General features: G+C 45.8%; 1 protein-coding gene across 1 annotated transcript in view; it reads left to right on the plus strand.

The window, feature by feature from the left end:
- UIMC1 (ubiquitin interaction motif containing 1) overlaps positions 1-17,949 on the plus strand; it is an 81,577-nt gene extending 63,628 nt beyond the window's left edge. Inside the window, 5 exon segments of the mRNA XM_048489796.1 lie at positions 3,917-3,980; positions 6,885-7,023; positions 13,553-13,616; positions 16,079-16,118; positions 17,477-17,949. Of these exon segments, the coding sequence (XP_048345753.1) occupies positions 3,917-3,980; positions 6,885-7,023; positions 13,553-13,616; positions 16,079-16,118; positions 17,477-17,690 (521 nt within the window). The 3' untranslated portion in view covers positions 17,691-17,949.
- The last annotated feature ends 4,698 nt before the right edge of the window (positions 17,950-22,647 follow it).

Raw genomic sequence — 22,647 nt, forward strand, 5'->3', positions numbered from 1 at the left:
CACTTCTCAGGTGAAACAGTTTTTCCAAGCCACAGCTGTGCGGGTGCTGATGCTATTTTAAAAAGAGCTTCGGCACTAGGAGAAGTGGCACTGATGCAGCATTTTTTTAAAAGGTAACAACTGATGCAGGGAAGAGCTTCATCACTTCATAGAAGGGCCAGGGTAAAAGGATTTCTTTCCATTAATAGGCACTCTCGCAAAAATAGTGTGCTTACTAAATGACAGTAGATACTCAACACAAGAAAAAGGAGCCCTACATAGAAGCAATCGGATGGCTATCGCCAAAAGGACAGCCAGCACAGCAAGACACTTGATATCATGTAAGGATATTTTCTCCAATATCTGCAAAGATGGGGATGTGAATTGTACCCAGCTGTTTTGCAAAGGAGAGAGTTGGGACTTGGGAATCTGAAATACCATGCAGGCCTCAGGGAAGCCCCCTATTACCCCCTCCTGAAGTAATCTAAGAGTTCTTTCAGATGTTCAGGAGTGCAGTGACTAACCCACCATGGGAAACCTTTGCTTCATTTCTGACATACATATACTCATCTTGCTTAGATTGGACTCCAAGGAAACCTGTTTTGGCAAGCCCAATTAGTACAGTCTGATTGGCCAGACTTTGTGTCTCTCACTGAAGCTGTTCTCTTCCCGCCCCTCATAGAAGGACTGTGGATGGTGCTGATTTACTGGGCTGATTTTAAAGTGAGAAATATCTAAGTGAGAAATATCTAAGAAATAATGCCCCAAACAAACACTGACGTAGATACGGAGGGGAGGATGCCACAAAAAACAAAGCCTGGCTGAAGCATGGAGGGAAAGCATATCAGTCTAATTTCAGTCCAGAGTCAAGTATAAATTTCAGTGCAGGAGCAAAGGCAAGAGGAATTTGAGCCTGTTGCATGTCAAAACCCCATTCCTCTTTGCACATGCATCCCTGCACAGCCTACCTATGATATCCTTCCTTACATTCTCACACTGTCTCAGCACGGACGGAAAGGGCTAGCCAGTGAGAAATGCATCAGCATAGGATGAGAGAACATCTAGAGGGTCCAGGAGGAGGCCAACTTCCTTTGTTCTGGCAGGGTGAAATCTAAAGCTGATAAAGTTTTAATCTGGTTGCTGTTCATGTTGTGATCATGGCTGCCTGTAGCCTTGCAGGATTGTTCTGAGGAGCTGCTGTGCTCGTATTGGGTAGGTAGTTGTGAGGCACTTCGTCTTTCTTGTTCTGAGTGGGGGGTGGGTGGACTTAACTTGTGGTAGCTTCTCCTGAGGAGATTTTCCCCACCCAACCCTCGATTTCTCCAGAGGAACCTTCTTCTAGATTGGCTCTCTTTGCTGGAGCTGAGCTCTGCTGGCCCAAACATGCAGTGGCCCTGTTGGGTTCCACATTTGGAACGGGAGCATGCCAATTTGTCTGTGTCGGGTGAGTCTGTTGGTGATGCCGTCCATGTTCTTCTTGCTTCTCTTGGCAGCACAGCTGGAGGTGTTTCCTGGCATTTCTGTAGTGCCAGTCCCCAAAGGTTTCTAGCAGACTTGCTGTGCCAGATGTGTTCTCTTTTCCTGGAAAAAATAGCACTGATTAACACCTGAGTTGTGCACAAGGCACTCTAAGAGAGACTGTTACAGGAATATTAACAACTGCACACTGGGTCTGAGAACTGCTCTGCTTTTACTGCAAACAGACTTGGTAAAAAGCCCTCTGGGAGTGTCAAGTGACACCAGGATTAACAGCAGGGCAGGAGAGCCTATTGCACCCAGGTCCTTGATTCAGATCCAAGTCAGGCTTGTTGGAAATGACCGGGTCAGTGCCTTTGGGCATGGAGTGAAGGTGTCGTTCTCTCCCCACCCCTGATTTCTAGTAGATATCCCAGAATTCTCCTGTAACTGTAAACTTCAACCCAAAGAACACACAGGCTGCATTCTGGTCACTGCAGCATGTAAGTTGGAAAGTGCATCCACTAAAACTAGCAGATTATCATAACCTCCAAGAGAACAGGGACCGAAAAACTGTGGAGCCAAAATGTATGCTTCAAGGCCCAGGCTGTGCTGGCAATGATAAGGGATCTTTCTATTCTGAACTCTGCGGGCACCCACTTTACAGCAGATGTTGCGCAAACAATAACTGTTTTATAGCGTCTATAACACTGATTCAGACCTTTCTCCTAATGAGAGTATAGAGCATGGGAAGATCTGACACAAGGCTGTAAAAGTGTTCTAATACACTGTCCCCTCTGCTAGATTGCCCAAGAGTGCTTAAAGCAACATCTGTTTCTGCATTAGGAACTCTAGCACCCGGGTGGAAATGGCTGAGGTTATCGCATGTGTTCCCCAAGTTGCTTAGCTGGTGGCCTGTCAACAGGGATCCAATGAGGGGAATTCAACTGTATGAAGAAAACATTTAAAAATTATTCTCCCAAATGTCTGGCAAGAAAATTCCTGGCTGGACTTGCTGACAGACACCGAGTTCGATGCCATTGTTGTCTCCATGCATCTTTAGGAAAAAGTGGAGAGCCATTGCCCATACTGGGGGTTGTGAATATATATACTTAAATTAAGTGTAAAATTTGGCTTCATCATCATCTGTTGGGTTTTTTTTAATCAAGCATGCTTCTAGTCCTCATGACTGCAAAGAGAAAATCCAGAGTGTGATTAGAATCTGCTGAAGAAGTAGAAAACTAAATGAAGCTTTGGAAGCAGCTTCTAGTCAAAGGGTAGAGCTGGTGAGGTGTTGCAGTTAAGAATGGCAGACTCTGAACTGGGTTTGATTCCGCACTCCTTCAGATGAAGCCTGTTGGGTGATTTTGGACTCGTCTCAGTTCTCTCAGAACTCTCTCAGCCCCAACTACTTCTCAAGGTTGCTGTTGTGGGAAGAGGAAGGGAAGCTGATTGTAAGTGACTTTGTGACTCCTTAACGTTGAGAAAAGCAGAATGTAAAAACCCCAACCCTTCTTCATCTGTGTCAAGCCAAACGATTCATACAACCCGAAAAGGAAATAACCTTTCCCTCTTCCCATTGTTCTTTTATTCCCTTGCTGTCAGCACATCCCTTCCCTCTACTATCTAGGTCCTTTCCAAAAGGTTCCAAAATCTGCCAAAATCAAAGGTTTTAATCAAAGTGGATTATATACCTTCAAGTAAATGCAAGTGAACCCTATTATGCTGAGCATTTATACTCAGTCGAAGTATAGAAATAGGATATCTTGGGGTCTGTACACAAATCGAATGGAGTCCTTCCTCAGTGCAAATGTTTCCCCTTTGACTTGTCATTGAAAGCCTTGCACTTTGTTCAAAACTATTGGGGTAGTTTTTATCTTTATCTGTGGAGTTCCACCTTTCCAAGCCTTGATTTAAGCCAGAGGATCCCCCACCCTTTAGGGATGGAGTAGTTCTGGAGGAGAAAGGGCACCTGAAACGTGTATAAAGTGGTCCTATGTTTTGAGGCTGCTTGTGTAAGGGAGTCAAATTATCAAAGTGAATCTTTATTTTGAATTATGAAGGCCGCATTTAGCTCTTTCACCCCTCAGACTGCCAACAGATTTCATGTTAATGTGGCAATCAATTTACAGATTATTGTCCAGGGGGAAAAAAGCCTTCGTGGGAGCCTCACCAGCTAGCTCGGAAGGAGACATGAGAGTTTTTACGTTCCTGTCAGGAGGACAGAACATTAGCAAATGCTGTTTCTGGGTGAAAGTTCTTCTGCCGCAGCTTTCACAGTAAGAGAAGCAGTCCCATTTTGCACTCCTCCTGCTCTCACCTTTCCCACTGTGATGTTCCCAGAGAACTGGCTGGGAGAGCTTTGAGATGCTTTCCCAAACTCCGCTGTGTATTTTGTGGGGATGCTTGACAAACCCTCCTCAGATTCTTGAGAAGAGTGGTGGTGCCTGGCAAGCAGCTGTTCTCTCTTCTTGTTTTGAAGTGATGACCCGGCGACAGAGGGAAGCCAAGAGCAAAGAGACATCGCAGCCTGCAGACACTGGCAAGTAAGTAGGTTTGCTGCCGTCGCACAGCGCCTCTTCTCTTCAGTTTGCGGGAAGGCTCCGTGTGCGGCCGCTCATGGACATCTTTGTCTGCATGACTCCTTTCGGTTGATTGCACCGGTGCCTGTCCCTCTTTGCCCTGCTTCCCTTTAGAATCTGAGAGACCTCCTGTGAAGGAAAAGCCCGTCTGATCCTCTTCTTTCTCTGCCTGTTTTTGCCTCTCATGTTCCTTTAGTTTCTTTTGCTCCATTTTGTATTCTGTTTTGGAAGCCTTTGATCTGTCATGGTTTCTCCCCAGCCTTTTTATACGCTGTTAACTACGCAGTGGAGAAGTTCTGATACTTCAGTCTGTCTCCAGTGTCTTCCCCCTTTCATTCATCACTGAGACCAGTGCCTCTGGCTTTATCCCATAGATCTCAATGGAAGACATTGGGAACCAAGCCAGTCCTGCCTTGGATTCTGGTCCCAGTAGAGAGATTAGCACAAAAACCTGTACAGATTATCCTCAACTGTTAATGGCTTACATGGTCTCAGTGGTCAACCCCGCTTGGTCTGAGCTGGTGCCTCCTAGAGCCCTCCCTTGCTTCTCTCCCTGCTGCCTTTGTCTGTTTCTTCGTTCACTAAAAGAGATCACATGACAGTAGTGTCTGTTTTTCTCCCCGGTGCTCTAGGGTTGGAGGGGATTGCTTGTTGCTTGTACAGCTGCATACATCTGTTTCAATATGATAGAAAGGTACACAGTTTCACATTGCTCTGAGCTGGAACAACCAAACCCCTGATCTGTGAGAGTAGCTGACAAGTAAAAGCCATGATAGCAAACTAGAAGAAAAGGGGGCCTGCAAAGCTTGGACAGCCTTTTTTGCCCCATGATGGCTGATTGGCCCGTAGCACACAGCTTGGGCGTGAGCACTTAACAGGGCAGATGGAAATCAAGGCAAGCACAAACCGTCACAAGGGAAGCTGCGGTCTTTCACCCTTGGCTGCAGACAAGCCATGGGAATGTGTCGGGTAGGTCTGAATCGTGTATCTGTGTTTGCATGTTGGCCAGAAGCAGTGACGGAGAAGGCTGTTAAGGGTGGCACCAGAAGCAATACCCTTAATGAAACGAGACTTTGTTCAGATGGAGATAGTTTAGTTTAATCCTTCTTGCTGCTGCTGCTCCTCCTCCTCCTCCTGCACCACCCACCCACCCACACAGCATCATAAGAATGGATCTGACAGCAAAAATCCCTGCCATGGAAGTAATTTTGCGGTTGCAAACACTGGATGGCAACATCACTAATGGAATTAGGCTAATTATAGAGAGGACAGCTTCTGTTTAGACACATTATCTTGGTAATCGGCAACGACTGGAGATAAAATATGGAGCGGCACTGCAGAATGTAGCATGAAGGGCGGTCTTCAGACCCATTGTCACTGCCACAGAGTAGCAGGGCTTGCCAAACTCCTTCAGTTCAGGACCTCTGACTGAGCAGCTGCATCCAATTCCATTTTTACTCTCTTGTGCCCACTGCCCAGTATCATTCTCAGGCTCTAGCTTCCCTTTCTTCTTTGGGCAAAGCTGCTGGTTCTGTAGTTGCAGGGGAGCACTGGCACACAGATGAGCTGGCTGGAGTGACGCTTGGAGGAGAGAGGTGGGCACTTTTGCCAAGCTCGTTGCAACAGAGCGCATTCTCAGTGCTTCATGCTGTAAAATGGAGACCTGTGCCCACGAGGGCTCGAATCGCCAGTTCAACAAGTTCATTCAGAGAAGAAAAATGGGTTTTGCTTTTTGGAGGGGAAAATGTGGCCCTCTTTTGCAAAAGCATAACACTTCATTTGAGCTGTGTTGACAGGGTGTTTTATATCTGAAGGGAAATCTGCATTGTTTGAGATGGCCAGAAGAGCTGGTTTCATTACCATCCCACAGCTACAGCAGCAGGACACAGAGAAGCAGTTGGGGGAAAAACTGCTAATCACTGCGTCCTTTTGATTGGCAACAGGCCAGCTTTATTGGTCATCCCGCTGTGCACATCCAGCTTCATTGACATGCTTTATCCATGAAATGGCTTGCAGAAGCACTCAAAGCAGAGTGAATCCTAAGAACATAAGAACAAGCCAGCTGGATCAGACCAAAGTCCATCTAGTCCAGCTCTCTGCTACTCGCAGTGGCCCACCAGGTGCCTTGGGGAGCTCACATGTAGGATGTGAACGCAATGGCCTTCTGCGGCTGTTGCTCCCGATCACCTGGTCTGCTAAGGCATTTGCAATCTCAGATCAAGGAGGATCAAGATTGGTAGCCATAAATCGACTTCTCCTCCATAAATCTGTCCAAGCCCCTTTTAAAGTTATCCAGGTTAGTGGCCATCACCACCTCCTGTGGCAGCATATTCCAAACACCAATCACACGTTGCGTGAAGAAGTGCTTCCTTTTATTAGTCCTAATTCTTCCCCCCAGCATTTTCAATGACTGCCCCCTGGTTCTAGTATTGTGAGAAAGAGAGAAAAATTTCTCTCTGTCAACATTTTCTACCCCATGCATAATTTTGTAGACTTCAATCATATCCCCCCTCAGCCTCCTCCTCTCCAAACTAAAGAGTCCCAAAGCGGCTTCGCAGCCCAACCTTTCCTCATAGAGGGAAGGTGCTCCAGTCCCCTCAATCATCCTTGTTGCCCTTCTCTGCACTTTTTCTATCTCCTCAATATCCTTTTTGAGATGCGGCGACCAGAACTGGACACAGTACTCCAAGTGCGGTCGCACCACTGCTTTATGTAAGGGCATGACAATCTTTGCAGTTTTATTATCAATTCCTTTTCTAATGATCCCCAGCATAGAGTTTGCCTTTTTTACAGCTGCCATGCATTGAGATGACATTCCCATGGAATTGCTGCTATCCTAATGCGTTCCTTTCTCTTCTGGCCTGGCAGGTATGAGAAGTGTTACGTCTGCAAGTCGCTGGTGCCACTGAAGGAGTACCAGAGGCACGTGGACGGCTGCCTTCGACTCCAAAGGTGCTCCAAGAGTGCGAATGGAACTCAGGGTGGCAGGAGGCTGCGGCAAGCAAAGGTGAGGGGGGACTTCTCTGTGAGGCTTGGTGCTGGTGCTATAAGCCAAGGTAGCTGACCTGCTTTTGTCTCGTCTTGTTCGAGACTGTGATGGGCTGATAGCTCTGACCACAAAAGTCAGTTTGGCTCTGGTTCCTTTCATATGTTCTTCCAGCTGCCCAACAGCCACACTCCTGGGAGTCAGTTCCATAATTGGCTGGGGCTGGGGCTGAATGGTGCAGTTGTGGATATGGGCCACTCTGGGGAGAGAGAGAGTGCCAGTTCTGTGGTTTTGGTCCCATATGATTGATCTCTTTCCCCATCATTGCCTCGTTTAGCTGCTTCCTGCAGCTGCACCGCACTGGCTCACAGAACAGCAGCTCTCATGTGACTGCAGGTATGTCTGAAGGTGCCAGCAAAACCCTCCCCCAAACACTGCTCAAAGGCTAGTCGCCAGTGGAGAATGATAGGTGGGAGTTAAACGGGATTGGTTTAAGTCAGTAAAGGGAAGGAATAGAGAAGAGAGCTAGTGTGGAGATGAAGATGAGAGAGACTGACATCTTTTCCACATGGGGACAATCATGTGTAGCTTCCCTGTTGCTGCTATAGTGGCAGTCAGACTTGCAGATCGTTTCCCTGGCCCATGGGTAGGGGCCACACATACCCTGCACCGTTAGGAATTTTTGAGGTTTTTCTTTTAAAAAAACAATCCCAGAAGTTGAATATTGCTATGTGATGTTATCTGTGAATTTGCATCTTTCATTTTAAAAAGTTAGTGCCTGTTCACTCAGCCCTGCCCCAGCTGAGGTGCCTCAGACAAGCAGCTCACCTGAGCCCCTTCACCAGTGGAGGCAGCACTGTAGAGGACTGCTGCAAGCAAAAAGTCGAAGGGTGTGTTTGCTGGCTCAGAGAAGGCATCCCCTTCAGCAGGAGGAATCGGGTTCCCCACAGGATGAATGGCAGGTGCCTGGGAGGACCTAGAACAGGGAGGTTTGCAGAACATGTCAACTTGGGTGCAACTAAGTGACTTGATGTCTGCATCACATCCTCTTACAATGCTGAACTCTGTGGACTTTGACCCCTGTGGACTCTGAACTTGTGTGACGGACTCTTGGCTTGGTGAACTGATAATCCCACTGCTGACCTTGGAACTCTTGACTTGGCTTTCTCAGACTGCAGACTTTTTGTTGTTGGCTCTCAGCTCCCTGCCTTTTTCTCCAGGCACAGCTCTGTGCTGTAACCTGAAACCCCCGGCTGGCAGCCGAAATCAGGACAGTAAGTTTCTATCCCCTTGCATTGCAGAGACCTGCCTTTCCCCTTATTTCTCTACAACAAAAGAGTCTAGACACTACTTTTAAAAAAATGAAAGCTGGGAATTCAGAGAACCCGTACATTCATTACTTACTATAGTGTTACATTGTTATCATGATACTCAGTTGTCAATTTTTTGAAAAGCTTCTTCTGGGGCAGGGGGGAAATGCCTGCTGTAGGGTGACTACCATGTGGGTGGGACTGGGAAAGTCTGAACTTTCCCACCCACACAACAGCCATTCAAGCTTTGCATCTATCTTTCCCCAAACTTGGGAAAAAAACAGATTTAGGAAAGGAGGAAATCGTGGAGGAGGTGAATGAATGCACCACAGTGCTGTAAAGAAGTGGGGGGCGGGGGGGGCAGCGGGGGCTGGCTTCCCTACAGCATGAACTCTGCGGTAAATAGAATTACCAGACCACGGCCACACAGCCCGGAAAACCCACCACATCAAACTGGAGTAAATAGCTTGTATAGAACTGGCCTGATTCAAATCAGCCATGAACTTCAGTTCAACTAGTTATCTCTCAAGCTAGTCTTTCTCATAGGACTGTGAAAGCTGGGAATTCAGAGAACCTGTACAGAATTAAAATAAGATGATACAACACACCCTAAATGCTTAAGATAAGATTGGAAGGTCTTGGTCCATGACCGCAGCAATTCCTTTGCAGTGCCTCTTTCTGAGCAAATACTGTCCGCTATGTCGTCCCCCAAATATATCTGTAAAGGCTAGTAAGCCCTCTGTTCCCTGAAATGAGATTTCTCAGCACACAAAATGCACACATCCCTGTCTATGCAGTTCTCCATGTTCCTGCAATAGTCACTGACATGCTTGATAAAGGAGGAGCTCCAGGACAGTTTCCTCTCTCTTGGGAGCAGGAAAAAATTAATCTCCACTCCTCACACTTGGAAAGTAACATTTCTCAATGGTGTAACCTGAGGGGCTGGACAACATAGACATCTGTGTAACTCCCTGGCAGTCAGCTCTGATTATCCAGGCCAAAAATGGCTTATTTCTGAGGGTGTAGAAACATGCAGCTTTGACAAAGTTGGTGTGCTTGTACTAATCTCTGTACAACTGCATCTTAGTAGCCTATAAAACACCCATTCCTGCTCCCTGTTGCAAAGTTATTTCCATTTCCTTCTTCTGTCCATGCCAGGAGTTTGAGTGCTGGAGGCAATGCGCTTCTCTCACCCCAAAGAGGCCTGTTTTGCCTTCGGAGATATATTTTAGTAAGGAATTGATTCATAGTGCATTCCTGAATTTTGATGCTGTTCTTGCCCCCATCTTTTAATATTTAGGTTACTTGTGAGTTCTCGCAAGAAGTTCATTTATATACATATTCATCCAAAATTTGAATGTTTTCTTGTGTTTACTCAATTATTCTTTGTGGTTAGCAAAGGTACTGCACTTCGTCTTGGGACAAGGCACTCTGTTCTGTTCTCAGTGTGGGTCATCTACTCATTCCACAACAGTGTTTTGTCTATTTACAAACAGTCATGGCTGTTTCCTTTGTAACTGCCACAGGAGTAGGGTACATAATTTCTTTCACTGCTACAGTCAGCAAATAGGGTTCTGTCAGGCCTGGAGATGCTCCCTGCTCACAGCGGCAACCTTGAAAGGGACAAGCCAGACCTGCAGAACCCGGGACGTTTCCAGTTGGCAACGACACTTGCAAGATCACCCTTTGCTTATAGGCCGGCTGGCAGCCAAAGAAGGAAAATGCATTTCTGTGCCTTTTTGAGACATACATATCAGTGAAGTCCAGAATCTTCTCATGTTTCTGTATCACATTAAAACTATTTTTCTTAAAAGGAGTGGGGAAATACAAGCAGACAGAATTGAGGGGGGGGGGGGGTAATACACATTTGAAATGTGCAGTCATGCAAAAAATTCAAATTCCCAATGAAAACATTTTGAAAACACCTATAAAAGGAGAAATAAATTAGGAATGAAATGTGGAGGAAGAGATGAAGCTGGGAAATTAACTGGGGACGTGTTCTCTGGATAGGGAAGGCAATTGGAATTGCAGCTTGAAAGTGGTTGGTGGGAGTGCAGGAAATGCCCTTGCATGGTAAAGCCATGGCTAATTTGCCTCCAGGTGAAAAAAGCTAGAATAAAATTCATCAGAGGTCCTGCATTATGAACATCAAACATGCACTCGCAACACATCTGTTTATGACATGGTGTGTCTGGACTTACTGTAATAAGATGATCTAGCTGACCCTTTCTTTTAGTATTTGTCACTGATAACCTTCTAGGCCATGCTGTCCAGCCATATACAGTTCTCACAAGTCGGTGGGGCTTCGGCATCCTGGTACCCCAGCCCCCTCTGATGCAGTTGTCTACCCTCTTATTTGCAATCGAGATCTGCATGTGGCCTCCTTACTGATTTATTTCTGACGGGGAGGTTGTAATCCACGGCAGCAGCGCGAGTGCTCAGGCAATGTGATTTCTCAGCAGGAAGATGCACCATGATGTCTTGGTTTTGTCTAATCCCTTAAATCCATCCCAGGCCCCAGCCCCTCAGGGATTCACACACAAATGATGTGATTGCCTGTTGATGAGTTTGGCTGGGACACAGCCAAGCGTGATGCAGTTTCCAGCACTGCAGGAGGCCTCCGTTCATGCAATTTACTCTGCTTCCCAAATCTCTCTTCTGTGTGGACAGAACGTGTTATGTTAACACAGGCATGGGAGGTGCCCTTTTGGAGTTGCACCTCAGAACTGCCACTCCTCTGGGCGTTAGAACTTTGACCCCAGCAAGAGTGAACTGCAAGCGGCTGCTCTTGAGCGTTTTCCAGCCGTGCTTCTCTATCCTAGAGACAAGTCTTCATACTCCCAGATCCCCAGAAGATGCATAAGAAGGTTTTGTAAAGGTTTTCTTTCTGTGAAGAAACTGGACCACCACAGAGGACGTGTTTACCACTGCCTTCTTCCAGATAACCACACAGTGCTCTGTGTCCGATTATGACAAACCAGAAGAAGGTGATTGATGGCGACAGCAGTGCTTGGTAAAGGAAAAGGAAAAACAATAATAACATGCACTGCCAAACAAACTAAGATATCAGTTTCATTGGCTGAAACTAGATGTTCAGTTGTACATCTGCTGTCAGGAGCAGCCATCCTAAATCCCCTTTTCCTCTCCAAAATGACTGATTAATCAGCATACATGACAAGATGTCACTGTGCTAAGAGTGTCTTTGCCTTTACCTCCTTAATATGACGCAGCTTGCAGGAGCAGGGATACTTGCCACAGATCCACATGACAAACCAGGGAAAGGGGCTCCTTTTTGCTGGCAGCTGATGTGCAACTTTCATAAAGTCTGTTCTAGCTCCAGCCTAAAGATCATAATTGCTACCTTCTTATGTGCCATCCCAGAAAAATGAATCTGTCATACTACAGGTGCTTTCTGTTCCAGGTTGGACTAGCTTCAAAGACAGCTGGATTCAAATCTCTGTACTGCCATGAAGCTTGCTGTTTCAGCTTAGACCAGTCCCATGGTCTCAGCCTAACCTACCCCATAGGACTGTTGTGAAGATAACATAGAACCTTGTAATTTGGCCCTACTCCATGGAAGAAGAAGAGTTTGAATTTATACCCCACCTTTCTCTCCTGTAAGGAAACTCAAGGCGGCTCACAAACTCCTTTCAGTTCCTCTCCCCACAACCTTCCTTGTGAGGTAGGTGGGGCTGAGAGAGTTCCAAAGATCTAGCCCAAGGTCACCCAGCAAGAATGTAGGAGTGGGGAAACAAACCTAATTCACCAGATAAGAGTCTGCCACTCACGTGGAAGAGTGGGGAATCAAATCCAGTTCTCCAGATTAGATTCCACCTGCTCCTAATTACTTTACCGTACTGGCTGTCATGGTGGAGGAAGCGAGAAAAAGTGTTTGGGTTTATACCACACTTTTCTGTCCTGTAAGGAGTCACAAAGCAGTTTACAATTGCCTTCCCTTCCCGACAGCAGACACCTTGTGAGGTAGGTGGGGCTGAGAGAGTTCAGAGAGGACTGTGACTAGCCCAGAGTCACCCAGCAGGCTTCATGTGGAGGAGTGGGGAATCAAACCTGCTTCTCCAGTTTAGAGTCCGCCTAAACACCACACTGGTTCTCCAGTGTTCTTGCAAATAGATGTATATCAGGCAAGAAAATCCTCTCTCAATGGATTCCCTAGTACAGTAGTGGGATTTAGCAGGTTCGGACCACTTCAGGAGAACTGGTTGTTAAAATGGTGCTTGTAAACAACCAGTTGTTAAATTATTTGAATCCCACCACTGCCCTAGTACCTTTTTTCTTGGATTTCTTTTGTCTCTTTCTTAGAAGTTGTTGTTGCCTCATCTAGTCAATTTCTATTTAGTCCTTCCCTTCCAACAGCCAAATACACATCTCTGCCTACAAACAGATGATGCCATTCATCTTTGACTTTTCACTTGCTGGCATGTTCAGGGAACAAGCTTTTCTGATAGTGAAGAAAATGGACTGATGAGCTGGGATTATTTCCATGGCAGTTCCCTTTTTGACGTGACAGAGAGAGATGTGCATGGACAATCTCATCTGCAAAGTAAAGGGTTTTGCAAGAGGTCATCATGTCCAAAATGGTTTATGATTCCTTTCAGCTTCCTCCTCATTTTGCCTTGTATCCTTTTGGAATTAGACTCGCCTAGGTCTCGGGCAGGGATTTGGCCTAGTGTCTCACTGTAAGTGGGAATCCTGTTCCCCCCCCCATACCTTCATGATGTCTCTTAGCTCTGCTCACACGTCTAAGGTATTATGCATGAAGATTGGTAAAGCCCATGAGATGTCTCCCCTCTCTCAGATAAGGCAAATCTCTAGGCAAATAAGTGGTTTGTTCTCAGTTTTCTTTCCTTTGGGCCATGGGAATGCTAGACACCCACAGTGGGAATATACCTTAGCAATGTTTTCTTCTGAAAGGAGGCTGAGATTATCTCCCAGATAAGAGGCTAGCACTATCAAGGCAACAGAGAAATCTCGCAGAATCTGAACTCCTTAGAGAATTTTAAACCTGATTACCAGCTAAACAAGGGGAGGCTCCTGTTCAGAAGGCCTGCTGCTGCTGCTGCTGCTGCTGCTGCTGCTGCCGCTGCCGCCGCCGCCCTGAAACCTCCTCTTGGAACCTTTTCACATGCACTTTGCCCCACCCTCCTAACTTCTATCCAGGAGACAACAAATATTGTCCTGTTTTGTGAAAGTCCTTATGAGTTTGTCTTGTTTCGTCACAGCAGGAGGGAAGAAGTGAAGGCCGGCTCCTAAACATGCTGGAGCAATCCGAACACAAAGCTGCAGGTAAGGGAGGGGACGAGCACTGGTGCCTACTCAGTTTTCTGTAGCACAGCATCACTGAAATATGACAAACCTCTATAGCACAACTGAGCTGCTGTTCCTCCATTTCAGCTGTGGTCCTGCTCTTCTCAAAACTATGTGTTTCTGTACACCAACACCAGACCTTTGTACAGGGGTGCACACAATTTCCCCCTTCAATTTTTTAGGTTTGGGTTTAAAAGACATGGACATTTTTGAAAAAAATTGAAAAAAGTTGACCACCCTACTGGTATGGGTTTTTTTTTTCTTCTGGATGTTTTGTCTATTAAACCTGATCCCAAAAATTCCAAGCCACCTCTGAAGTCTACATGGGTCTTGGAGGTAGCTGGCAGTGTCCCACAACTTCCAAAGGTCATGTAGACTGCAGCGATAGCCGTCAGTAGGTTGGGGGGGTGGGGGGGCAGGGGGTTCTGCTCATCTTTGTTCTTTAAATAGCAATAATGCCGAAGTGGCCCAAAAATGCCGAACCAAATTAGCATTTTCAGGATCCACTTTTCGGCTCCTTTATAGTGCTGCCATTTTCTTTTTGGTTCAGCTTGCCAAATGCACAGTAAGGGTGGGGATTAAATAAACCTGAATCCCAAACAAACCTGAATCCCAAACAAACACACAAACAAACAATCCCTTGAATAAACCCTTGTTGGGTTTACCTTGGTTTGTTTCCCAATAAAAATACTGAATTACCCTGGTGCTGAAGAAGCTGAACACTATTTGGCTCTTTTGGGGAGAGAACTGAGCACTGCGCTCGGAATGGCTGAGTGCAGCATTCAGTTGCAGGTTTCCCCGCTGTGATTCTTAGGTCCATATGGATTTGAGCAGCGGCAGCGAGGAGAGTAGAAATGTTTTGGGTTTAAATAATAAAAACCTGTTAGTAGTGGCACCAAGCTTTTATTGGCATATAAGACAATACAGGTAAAATACAGAGCAAAAAAAGACAAAAACCAGGTTTAAAACAATCCCCAAAGAGAATGATAACAAAGAGTGACACAGATAATCACAGAGTGACACAACAAAGTTAAAAAACAGAACTATCCTTTAGGGTGTATAATTTCTAGTAAAAACTTGGCCACCAATTCTCAAACTACAAGATCAGGGTTATTTAGCGAGTATAAGATCTTTTGAGTATCTGGAATCCTGTCACAGTTCAAGGGAAGAGCATTTGCATATTTTCCCCCTAATTTCTTCATGTTCAGTGCAGTAGAAGAGGGAATGGGTTAAAGTTTCTAGTTGATCAGAGTTACAGGAGCAGAATCTCTTCGCACCCTCTATTTTAAAAAATCTGCCATATAGCAGCGCTGAAGGCAGAACATTGAACCTAGCCAATGATATAGCTCTCCTAAGGCTAGGGTTCATCATTATGTATATATAATCTGCTATGCATCCCCGTTTAAATGTTATCGAGGAGCTAAGGGGTGAACATGTTTTGGATGCCGCTGCAAATAGGTTTTGAGATTCTGTTTCTAGTATAATAAAAACCTGAAAACGTTCAGTAAAAGCTGAATAAAGCCGATGGGTATCAACTTTACCAAAAATTTCTGGGTTTTTATTAACCAAACCCAAAATTTACCGATAATTTTTATTGGTGCTCACCTACCTTTGCATACTACAGTGACACCTACCTTTGCATACTACAGTAGGACTTGCTGACCATGGTGAGTGCAAAAGCCATTGGTGGGATTCTCTTTCTTGAACAAACATTAGTAGGTGCTTTGTATTGTATAGGTCAGCTTTGCCATGAGGCAGAAGAGCCTGGGACTGATATTTAGCATTTCTGTTGTTCTTTTGCATGTTCAAATTACTTCGTTAGTACGTCATGTAATCTTTACATGGTGGGTCAGATGTAAGGTAAAATAGTATTATTCCCATATTTCAGATGTAAGACTGAGGCAGATTGACTACAACATTAACTAAAGGCACCTAGAAAATCCATGGGTAATGTGACAGTGGAACTGGGGACTTCCTGATTCGTATGTCAGTTTTTAGCTACTATTTCACATCAATTTGTGTAGTGTAATGATCTCCTTCTGTTTCCCAGTATGCTACATGTAGCATTTCAAAGTACAGCACATTTTTTCATTTTTTCAGAAACAAATGTTCTACTAGTATGTTGTCTTGCTCTGTGCTTGACTGGACGGCATGGGTTATAAAAGAAACACAGATTTTAAAATATTGCCATGTGCCTCCTTCCAGACTGTAGCCAAGGGGAGGGCATAGTCCAGAGAATGGCAGTTTAAAAATGCTCTGAATAATTACAGTGGTCTACCCTTTCTTGTCCAGTTAGACTTGACAGTGTTTAGCAAGGATTATTTTTTCTGCTTGTCCACTGGAATTATAGCCTTGCCTGGTTTCAAGACTCTAGCATCTACTGGTACTGCTGGAATGGAGGGGTCTGTGCTAATTAAGAGTCTGATTGGTTCTCATTTCAGATGCAAAGGTGAGGGCCACACCACCTGGAGAAGACTCAAGGTGAGTTACTGATTCTTTTGTTACAGATTCTGTCAGTAGCTAAGCAAAGCCTCTAGCAAAAAGCAGGACCGCTCTTGTCTGAGAGAAAGTGTCCAGGGCCAAAGCCAAGAGAAAAACTTTGGTAATCCAAAGAGAAACCCAAACCAACCACTTGTGTTGTTTCCCCAGAAGAAGAGGAGTTTGGATTAATACCCCGCCTTTCTCTCCTGTAATGAGTCTCAAATCAATTTACAAATGCCTTCCCTTCCTCTCCCTACAACCAGGGGCATAGCTTTATAAAATGCATCGGGGCGAATCCTGGGTGCCCCACCCCACACACAGCTATGCACGGCCCCGGAACTCCATGTGGAGATTGGAAGCAGAGTCAGCCAGCTTCCCCTGCCCAAGATCTCCACATGGTGATTGAGGGTGGGGCAGGCCCATTCGATGCTGGCCTCAGCTTGCCCAGGTCCAGCTTTAAACAGCAGGCTTCCAACCTGCAGTTTAAAGCTTGATTCAAAGCTGTCTGAGGGTAGGATCAAACTGAGCACCAGGGACTGACCAGCTCTAGCTGTAAATTGTTGGCCTTGCCCTCCAAGTGCCACCTCCAGTCAGGTGGAGCTTAGGAGGTGGGGCCAATGGTATAAAGCTAGTTGGGTCAGCCCCCAGTGCTCAGTCTGATCCTGGCCTCAGTGAGGCTTGGATCGGGCTTTAAACTGCATGCTGGAAGCCTGTAGTTTAAAGCTGGACCCCAGGTGAGCTGAGACTGGCATAAAACGGACTTGCTCTGCCCCCAATCTCCATGTGGAGATCTGGTAGGACAAGCCAGCTGGCCCACTCCTGAAATCCATGTGGAATTCAGAGGTGAGGGAAGCCCCACTCACCAGTGTTCAACTGCACCTCTGCATTCACTTGTAAAGGCTAATTCTTGGAGTAACTGTTGCTGGGTAACTGCTAAAAGTAAGAAAAGCCTCACAATCACCAGCGTCTTAACAATGCCCCATTTCCTCTCTGGCACTTTTCATGGCTCATGTTTTGTTAGGCAGTGTGCCATCAGTTTGCTAGGCATTATGGCTGAGTGGGGCATCGCACCCGCTAAGCTGCAGGTCTGCGTTTGCAGAGAAGAGAAGAAACTTAGGACTTTTTGTTGCACTGAATCTGCCATTCTTCTACCTCATGCATTAATGGTCAAAAAGTGTAGGTGATAATAATTTCCCAGTCAGTACAGGTCATTAGCAGCAGAACTGAAAAGGAAACTGTTAGAAAGGTTCCAATTGTAAGACTGTGACTTACAATGAAGCATACATGCAAACTTGTTGAGGTGGTTGCCTGGTTTTGCATGAAAAATTGAAGTATTTTTTGCACTTTCCTCTCACCAGGTGCAGCTCGCCAGAGGTGGACAAGGAAGCTGAGGGTGACAAGGACAACTGGAGCCATTTTTCCCATGCCTCTTGCAGTGACTCTCCCATTAAATCATTCACCTCTATTTCAGAAGACAAAACCTGCCTGGTAGACTTTAAAAAGCAGTTGGCCACAGGCTCAGGCAGTCGGCAACAAACCAAAGCCAACTTCAGGAGAAGGAAGAAATTCTGAATCTGGCACAAAGAGAAAGGGAACTCAGAGTGGAATAGGAAGCAAAGCATTCTATTCCACTGACTTTGCTTGGCAGGAAGAGCATCGCCTCCCACATAGCATCAACTATCTCCCTTCTGTACATTTTGTACGAATTGTACAAGCATTTGTCATGAATTGAATTGATTGTGGACTTTACAGGTGCCTGTTCAACCTTGTTTTTCAATTATAAAAGCAAAAATATATTTATTAAGTTTTTATAAATTCCAGTTTGCTGACACTTGGGCATTTTTTCCTTTTAAAAAATCCTAAGTGTAAAAAAGGCTACTTTCTGGTCTTTGTGTTTGTAGATAAAGGAGAGAGCCCGTGGGTCAGGATGAACTGTCTCCCTAGTGTATATCAAAACATGGGGCATGATCCTGCTGAATCTGGACATTTTCAAGTCCTATTAGACCAACACAAGACAATGAAGTGTATGCTTGATTTCCCAGTTCGTAGGAGTTAAAAGGTGCTTAACTTTATCAACTGCCTTTCTTTGATTGTGCTAATTTTGCAAAATTAATGGATTCTGTAAGATTATATGGGCATAGTCCAGGGCCTTAGGTGAAGATGAACAAATGCAACAGTGAAAAAGCATCCAACAATAGAAAAACTGGCCCCCATTTTCTATCCAGTTCTTAGGGGTTGGGGTATCCAGTTCTTAGGAGTTGGGGTATCCAGCTTCTTGAGTCTGAGGGGCAGGGCTCTCACTTACCAAGCTGCTTAGGGTCTGGATCAGGGGTCTTCAACTATGGCCCTCCAGATGTTCAGGAACTACAATTCCCATCAGCCCTGCTACTTGGCCATGCTGGCAGAGGCTGATGGGAATTGTAGTTCCTGAACATCTGGAGGGCCATAGTTTGAAGACCTCTGGTCTGGATTCTCCTTTGCTATGATTTCACTGTATTTCAGGCAATGTGTGGCATGTGGAAAAATGGTGGGGCCACAAAAGCCACAGCAAGGTGAAACTGAGCTAGGGAGGTAATTTGCTTCCTTATAGTTGGAGACACTGTAGTGGTTGGACCCTCCACCCCACCCTTGCTCCTATGAAGAGCAGGAGAAAATACACAGTCCACAAATGATATCTTGAGACACATGATGTCACATCTGCCTGAAAATTGGATGTGATGTAACCATGTCAAGGTGATGCTCTGGTCGTTCCTGCAAACTATGGAATTTTCAGGGGTGGCCAGAGCGTCAAAGTGCTTATGTCACATTCAGGTTTTAGATTGGATGGTCACATGTTGTCAAACATCATTTCTGGTCCTGGCCCTGCTTAGAAAGCTCCCAGGGATGCCATTTAGTGGCTTGTCATCCCTGAATAGGACCCATCAGTTACTAGTTTGCCATCTTTGAGTTAGAGGAACACAGCATCTCTGTGAGGCTATGGTGTCAATAATAAGACTGTCTCTATGAGCAGTCCCTGCTGTGCTGCTGCTGTTTTAATTAGGAGCAGCTGTTGAAAACTACATCCAGTTTTGGGCTTAGTTGTCCTGGGCGTTATATTAGTTCATAATTCATTCAGCCCTTGCCTGAATGAGTTGAGTCTGTAAATGAGGCCCAAGGGGTGCCTAACCGGTGGCCTATGGCACAGAAAGACCAACTAGCTTACACCTTGATGGTCTGCTGCTGCCTAATTGTCCTGTGTTCATACAAAATACTGTGTGTTCCTAAGATTTTACTTTATTTTGATGCAGAGCCTGTGCTATAGGAAGAGTTCAAGGGCAGGTTACAGGTAACAGCAATTACACATCAAAGAGAGAGATCCCTGTCTCTAAATTGCTTGCAGAGGCCAGGGAGAACAAAAGAAAGGATGACATGTTATCTTAATGGGACATGCTTTTATCTGCTATGAAAAGGCTGGTGTTGGCTCCTGCTACAGGGGACGGATTTCAGCAGCCTGCAGGTGTCCTCAAAAAGGTTTATGTGTCATGTTGATGCTCTGTTGATGCAGAAGGGTCTTCTTATCAGCATACCATCCAAAAAAAGAAAGACAGCATGCAGCATGGATATATGCTTCAGTTTCTGCCTCAGTTCTAGAAAAATCAAGGTGGTGGTGTTATTTTGATCCTGTGGGCCTTGAGGCAGAAGTGTAGCCATTTATTCTGCTGGAGATATTTCATTCAATGATCAAAATAAAAACACTGGAGGTGTGACTTCCTCCCAAGAATTTACTAGCACTGGACCCATGATTTGTGCCATCAGGTGGCCATCCAGTTGTTCAAACTGGATCAGCCAATTTGGCTCCTTTATTGTCAGTCCCAACTCTGTGGCAACCACTGAGTTTATTAAGCTCTGACTGCAACCTGAACCAATGATCCCTTGCAGGACCATGCCAGTCCTCTTTTCTAAGTTATTTAACTGTAGTTGGATGAAGAAAGGCCATACTGAGCCTCTCCGCACAACCTGCCCACTGGTGCCTCTAAATCCCCCGCTCCTAGGTCAAAAAGGTTTACCAGTCTCGTTGTCACCTGCCCCTCCAGCAATATGCCTATGTAGAGTACTCTGCTCACATTGAACAGGAAAGTCCAACCCCACACTCGTATGAACTCCGACACTTGCATTATGAAATATGGGAGTTTCTCTGGGGTTCTGTCGAAGGTGACTTCCAGTTTGCGTACTCCAGAAAGATGGCTCAGCAGTGGCACATAGGAACTGCTGTGGTGGCAGCCCTGGTGCAGATTGTTGGTGTGCCCACCCCACTTGCTTCTGTGCCCAGGTTCCAGCATTGTCTGGGTGGCTCCCATTTGATCTCCATTGTGTCCCGGTGGGGGTTCTGGGAGCTCTCAGCAGTGGCAAAGCCACCGGGGGGGGGGGGGGGGCGCCACGCACCAGGCGCACGGATTTGGGTCACATGGGGGCGCAAAATTCCCTGGCCCTTCCCCCGCGCCCCCCGCCCCGCGGCACCCCCCCATTTACTTTAGGAAACTGAGCAGGCTGGAGAACAGGCCTTCCTGTTCTGGTGGGAACTACATTTCCCAGGAGACCCTGGGAAATGTAGCTCCCACCAGAACAGAGAGGCCTGTTCTCCTGCCTGCTTGGTTTCCTAAAGCAAGTGTGTGGGGGCGCCGCAGGGGGCCCCCCCCTTACTTTAGGAAACCGAGCAGGCTAGAGAACAGGCCTTCCTGTTCTGGTGGGAACTACATTTCCCAGGGTCTCCTAGAAAATGTAGTTCCTACACAGGCAGGCCTGTTCTCCAGCCTGCTCGATTTCCTAAAGTAAGTGTGGGGGGTGCCGCGGGGGGTGGCTTGATTGCCCCCCCACAGCCCCCCCACCCACAATGCCTTATTTCCCATTGGCATATCACCTCCTGTTGGAGTTGCCTCTTGCTGGGGTTGGGTTCCAACACTCAATGGTGTGTGGTGTTCTGTTAGGCCATCTGCATCCCATCACAGTGTGGCACTGCTCCTGATATCTTGCCCGGGTGGCTCGTCTCATCCACATCCAGTGTCCTCCAGCTCATCATCATAGTATGCTATAATAGGGGGCCCTTGTCCTCCTTGTTTTCAATAAATCAATGAGGGCTAATGCCACTTGATTGAAATTGGGAATGAAAGGGTGGTAGGAATTTGTGAACCCATCCACCATGTCGCGGACTTTGGATGGAGGGTTGACAAAGGGGAAGAGTAGATTGATGGAGAAGGAGGAGGAGGAAGAGAAAAGAAAGCAAAGGGGGAGGGGTGCAACCTCCTCATGTTTCTTATGGGTCTCCACTTGTTGAATCATATTCCAACAACAAGAGGGAAGATGGCATGGTGTACTATAGCCTGACCTCATCAGCAGGGTCGTTACTTGGATGGGAGATCATCAAGGAAGATTCTGCAGAGGTCAATGACAACACCACTGATGCTTCTCACTTACCTTAACACCTTCTTGCTGGGATTGCCATAAGTCAGCGGCAACATAATAGCACTTTCCACATACATTTCCAATTACAGCTCTATACATTGAGTAGCCCTCCCTAAATGATTAATTCTGGCCTAACATTGAATGGGATATGTAGATGACACGCCTGGAGCCCTGTGAGACTCTCAGTTCTTGATGCTGGAACAGCCAGGGATTTTCAGCTGTGCTGCTCCAAAGGCACAGGTAGGCCAATTTAGCAACTGCCTTCCATCAAAGTGAGAGGAGAATAAGTAAATATTGGTTATGAAGAAAATACAAGGCATAATCTCAGCCTGCTCCCAGATACAATACCTGTGCTACAGAAGGAGTTACTGTTTACTTTAACTTCCAACCTTGTCTAGCTCGACAAGATTAGCTTGTTTGAGCATCTCTGTTATCTGATACTTGGAGATTCTAAGAATCCACAGTTAAGCATTTGTGTAATTAACAGCCTAGAGGACCTATTTGTCGATTAATTGGTTTCTGTCATCTGCTTCTGGGGTTTAGTGTGGAATATGCCCTCAGGGTGAATGTACTTTTAAAAGGCCTGATTGCCATATAATGCCAAACAAAGCAATATACGCATCATGGCTACAGGAAAAAGAAAAAAACCCTGGCAACAGCAACAAGAAATCCACAGATACTAAAATGTTCCAACACGTGCTTGTTAGATACAAAGGGAACTTCCAGTTCAGGGGTCCCTGTGTGTATGTTTCATATCTAATACAGAAAGCACCTGAATGAGAATTTTTTTCTTCCTGCATTCTGCATACTGTGTTATGTAGACAAGGGCTGGAACTGGAAGTATTGCCATTTACAAGCTGATGATGAAAGCTTTGCTTTGGACCATGTTTCACATCCAGCAGAACTACACAGTAAAGCTTATCTTGGATTTCACCACTTTGGATTGCAATGCTAAGGACACTTACTACAGAGTAACTTGCATTAAACATGGTGACATGTACAATCAGAATCTCAGTGCATATCATATTAACTTGTCAGAAAAGAAATAGTCAAAATATATTATTTTTAAAGAGATTTTTTTTGCCATAGT

The sequence above is a fragment of the Sphaerodactylus townsendi genome, linkage group LG03 (genome assembly GCF_021028975.2).
Source record: "Sphaerodactylus townsendi isolate TG3544 linkage group LG03, MPM_Stown_v2.3, whole genome shotgun sequence".
NCBI lineage: Eukaryota > Metazoa > Chordata > Lepidosauria > Squamata > Sphaerodactylidae > Sphaerodactylus > Sphaerodactylus townsendi.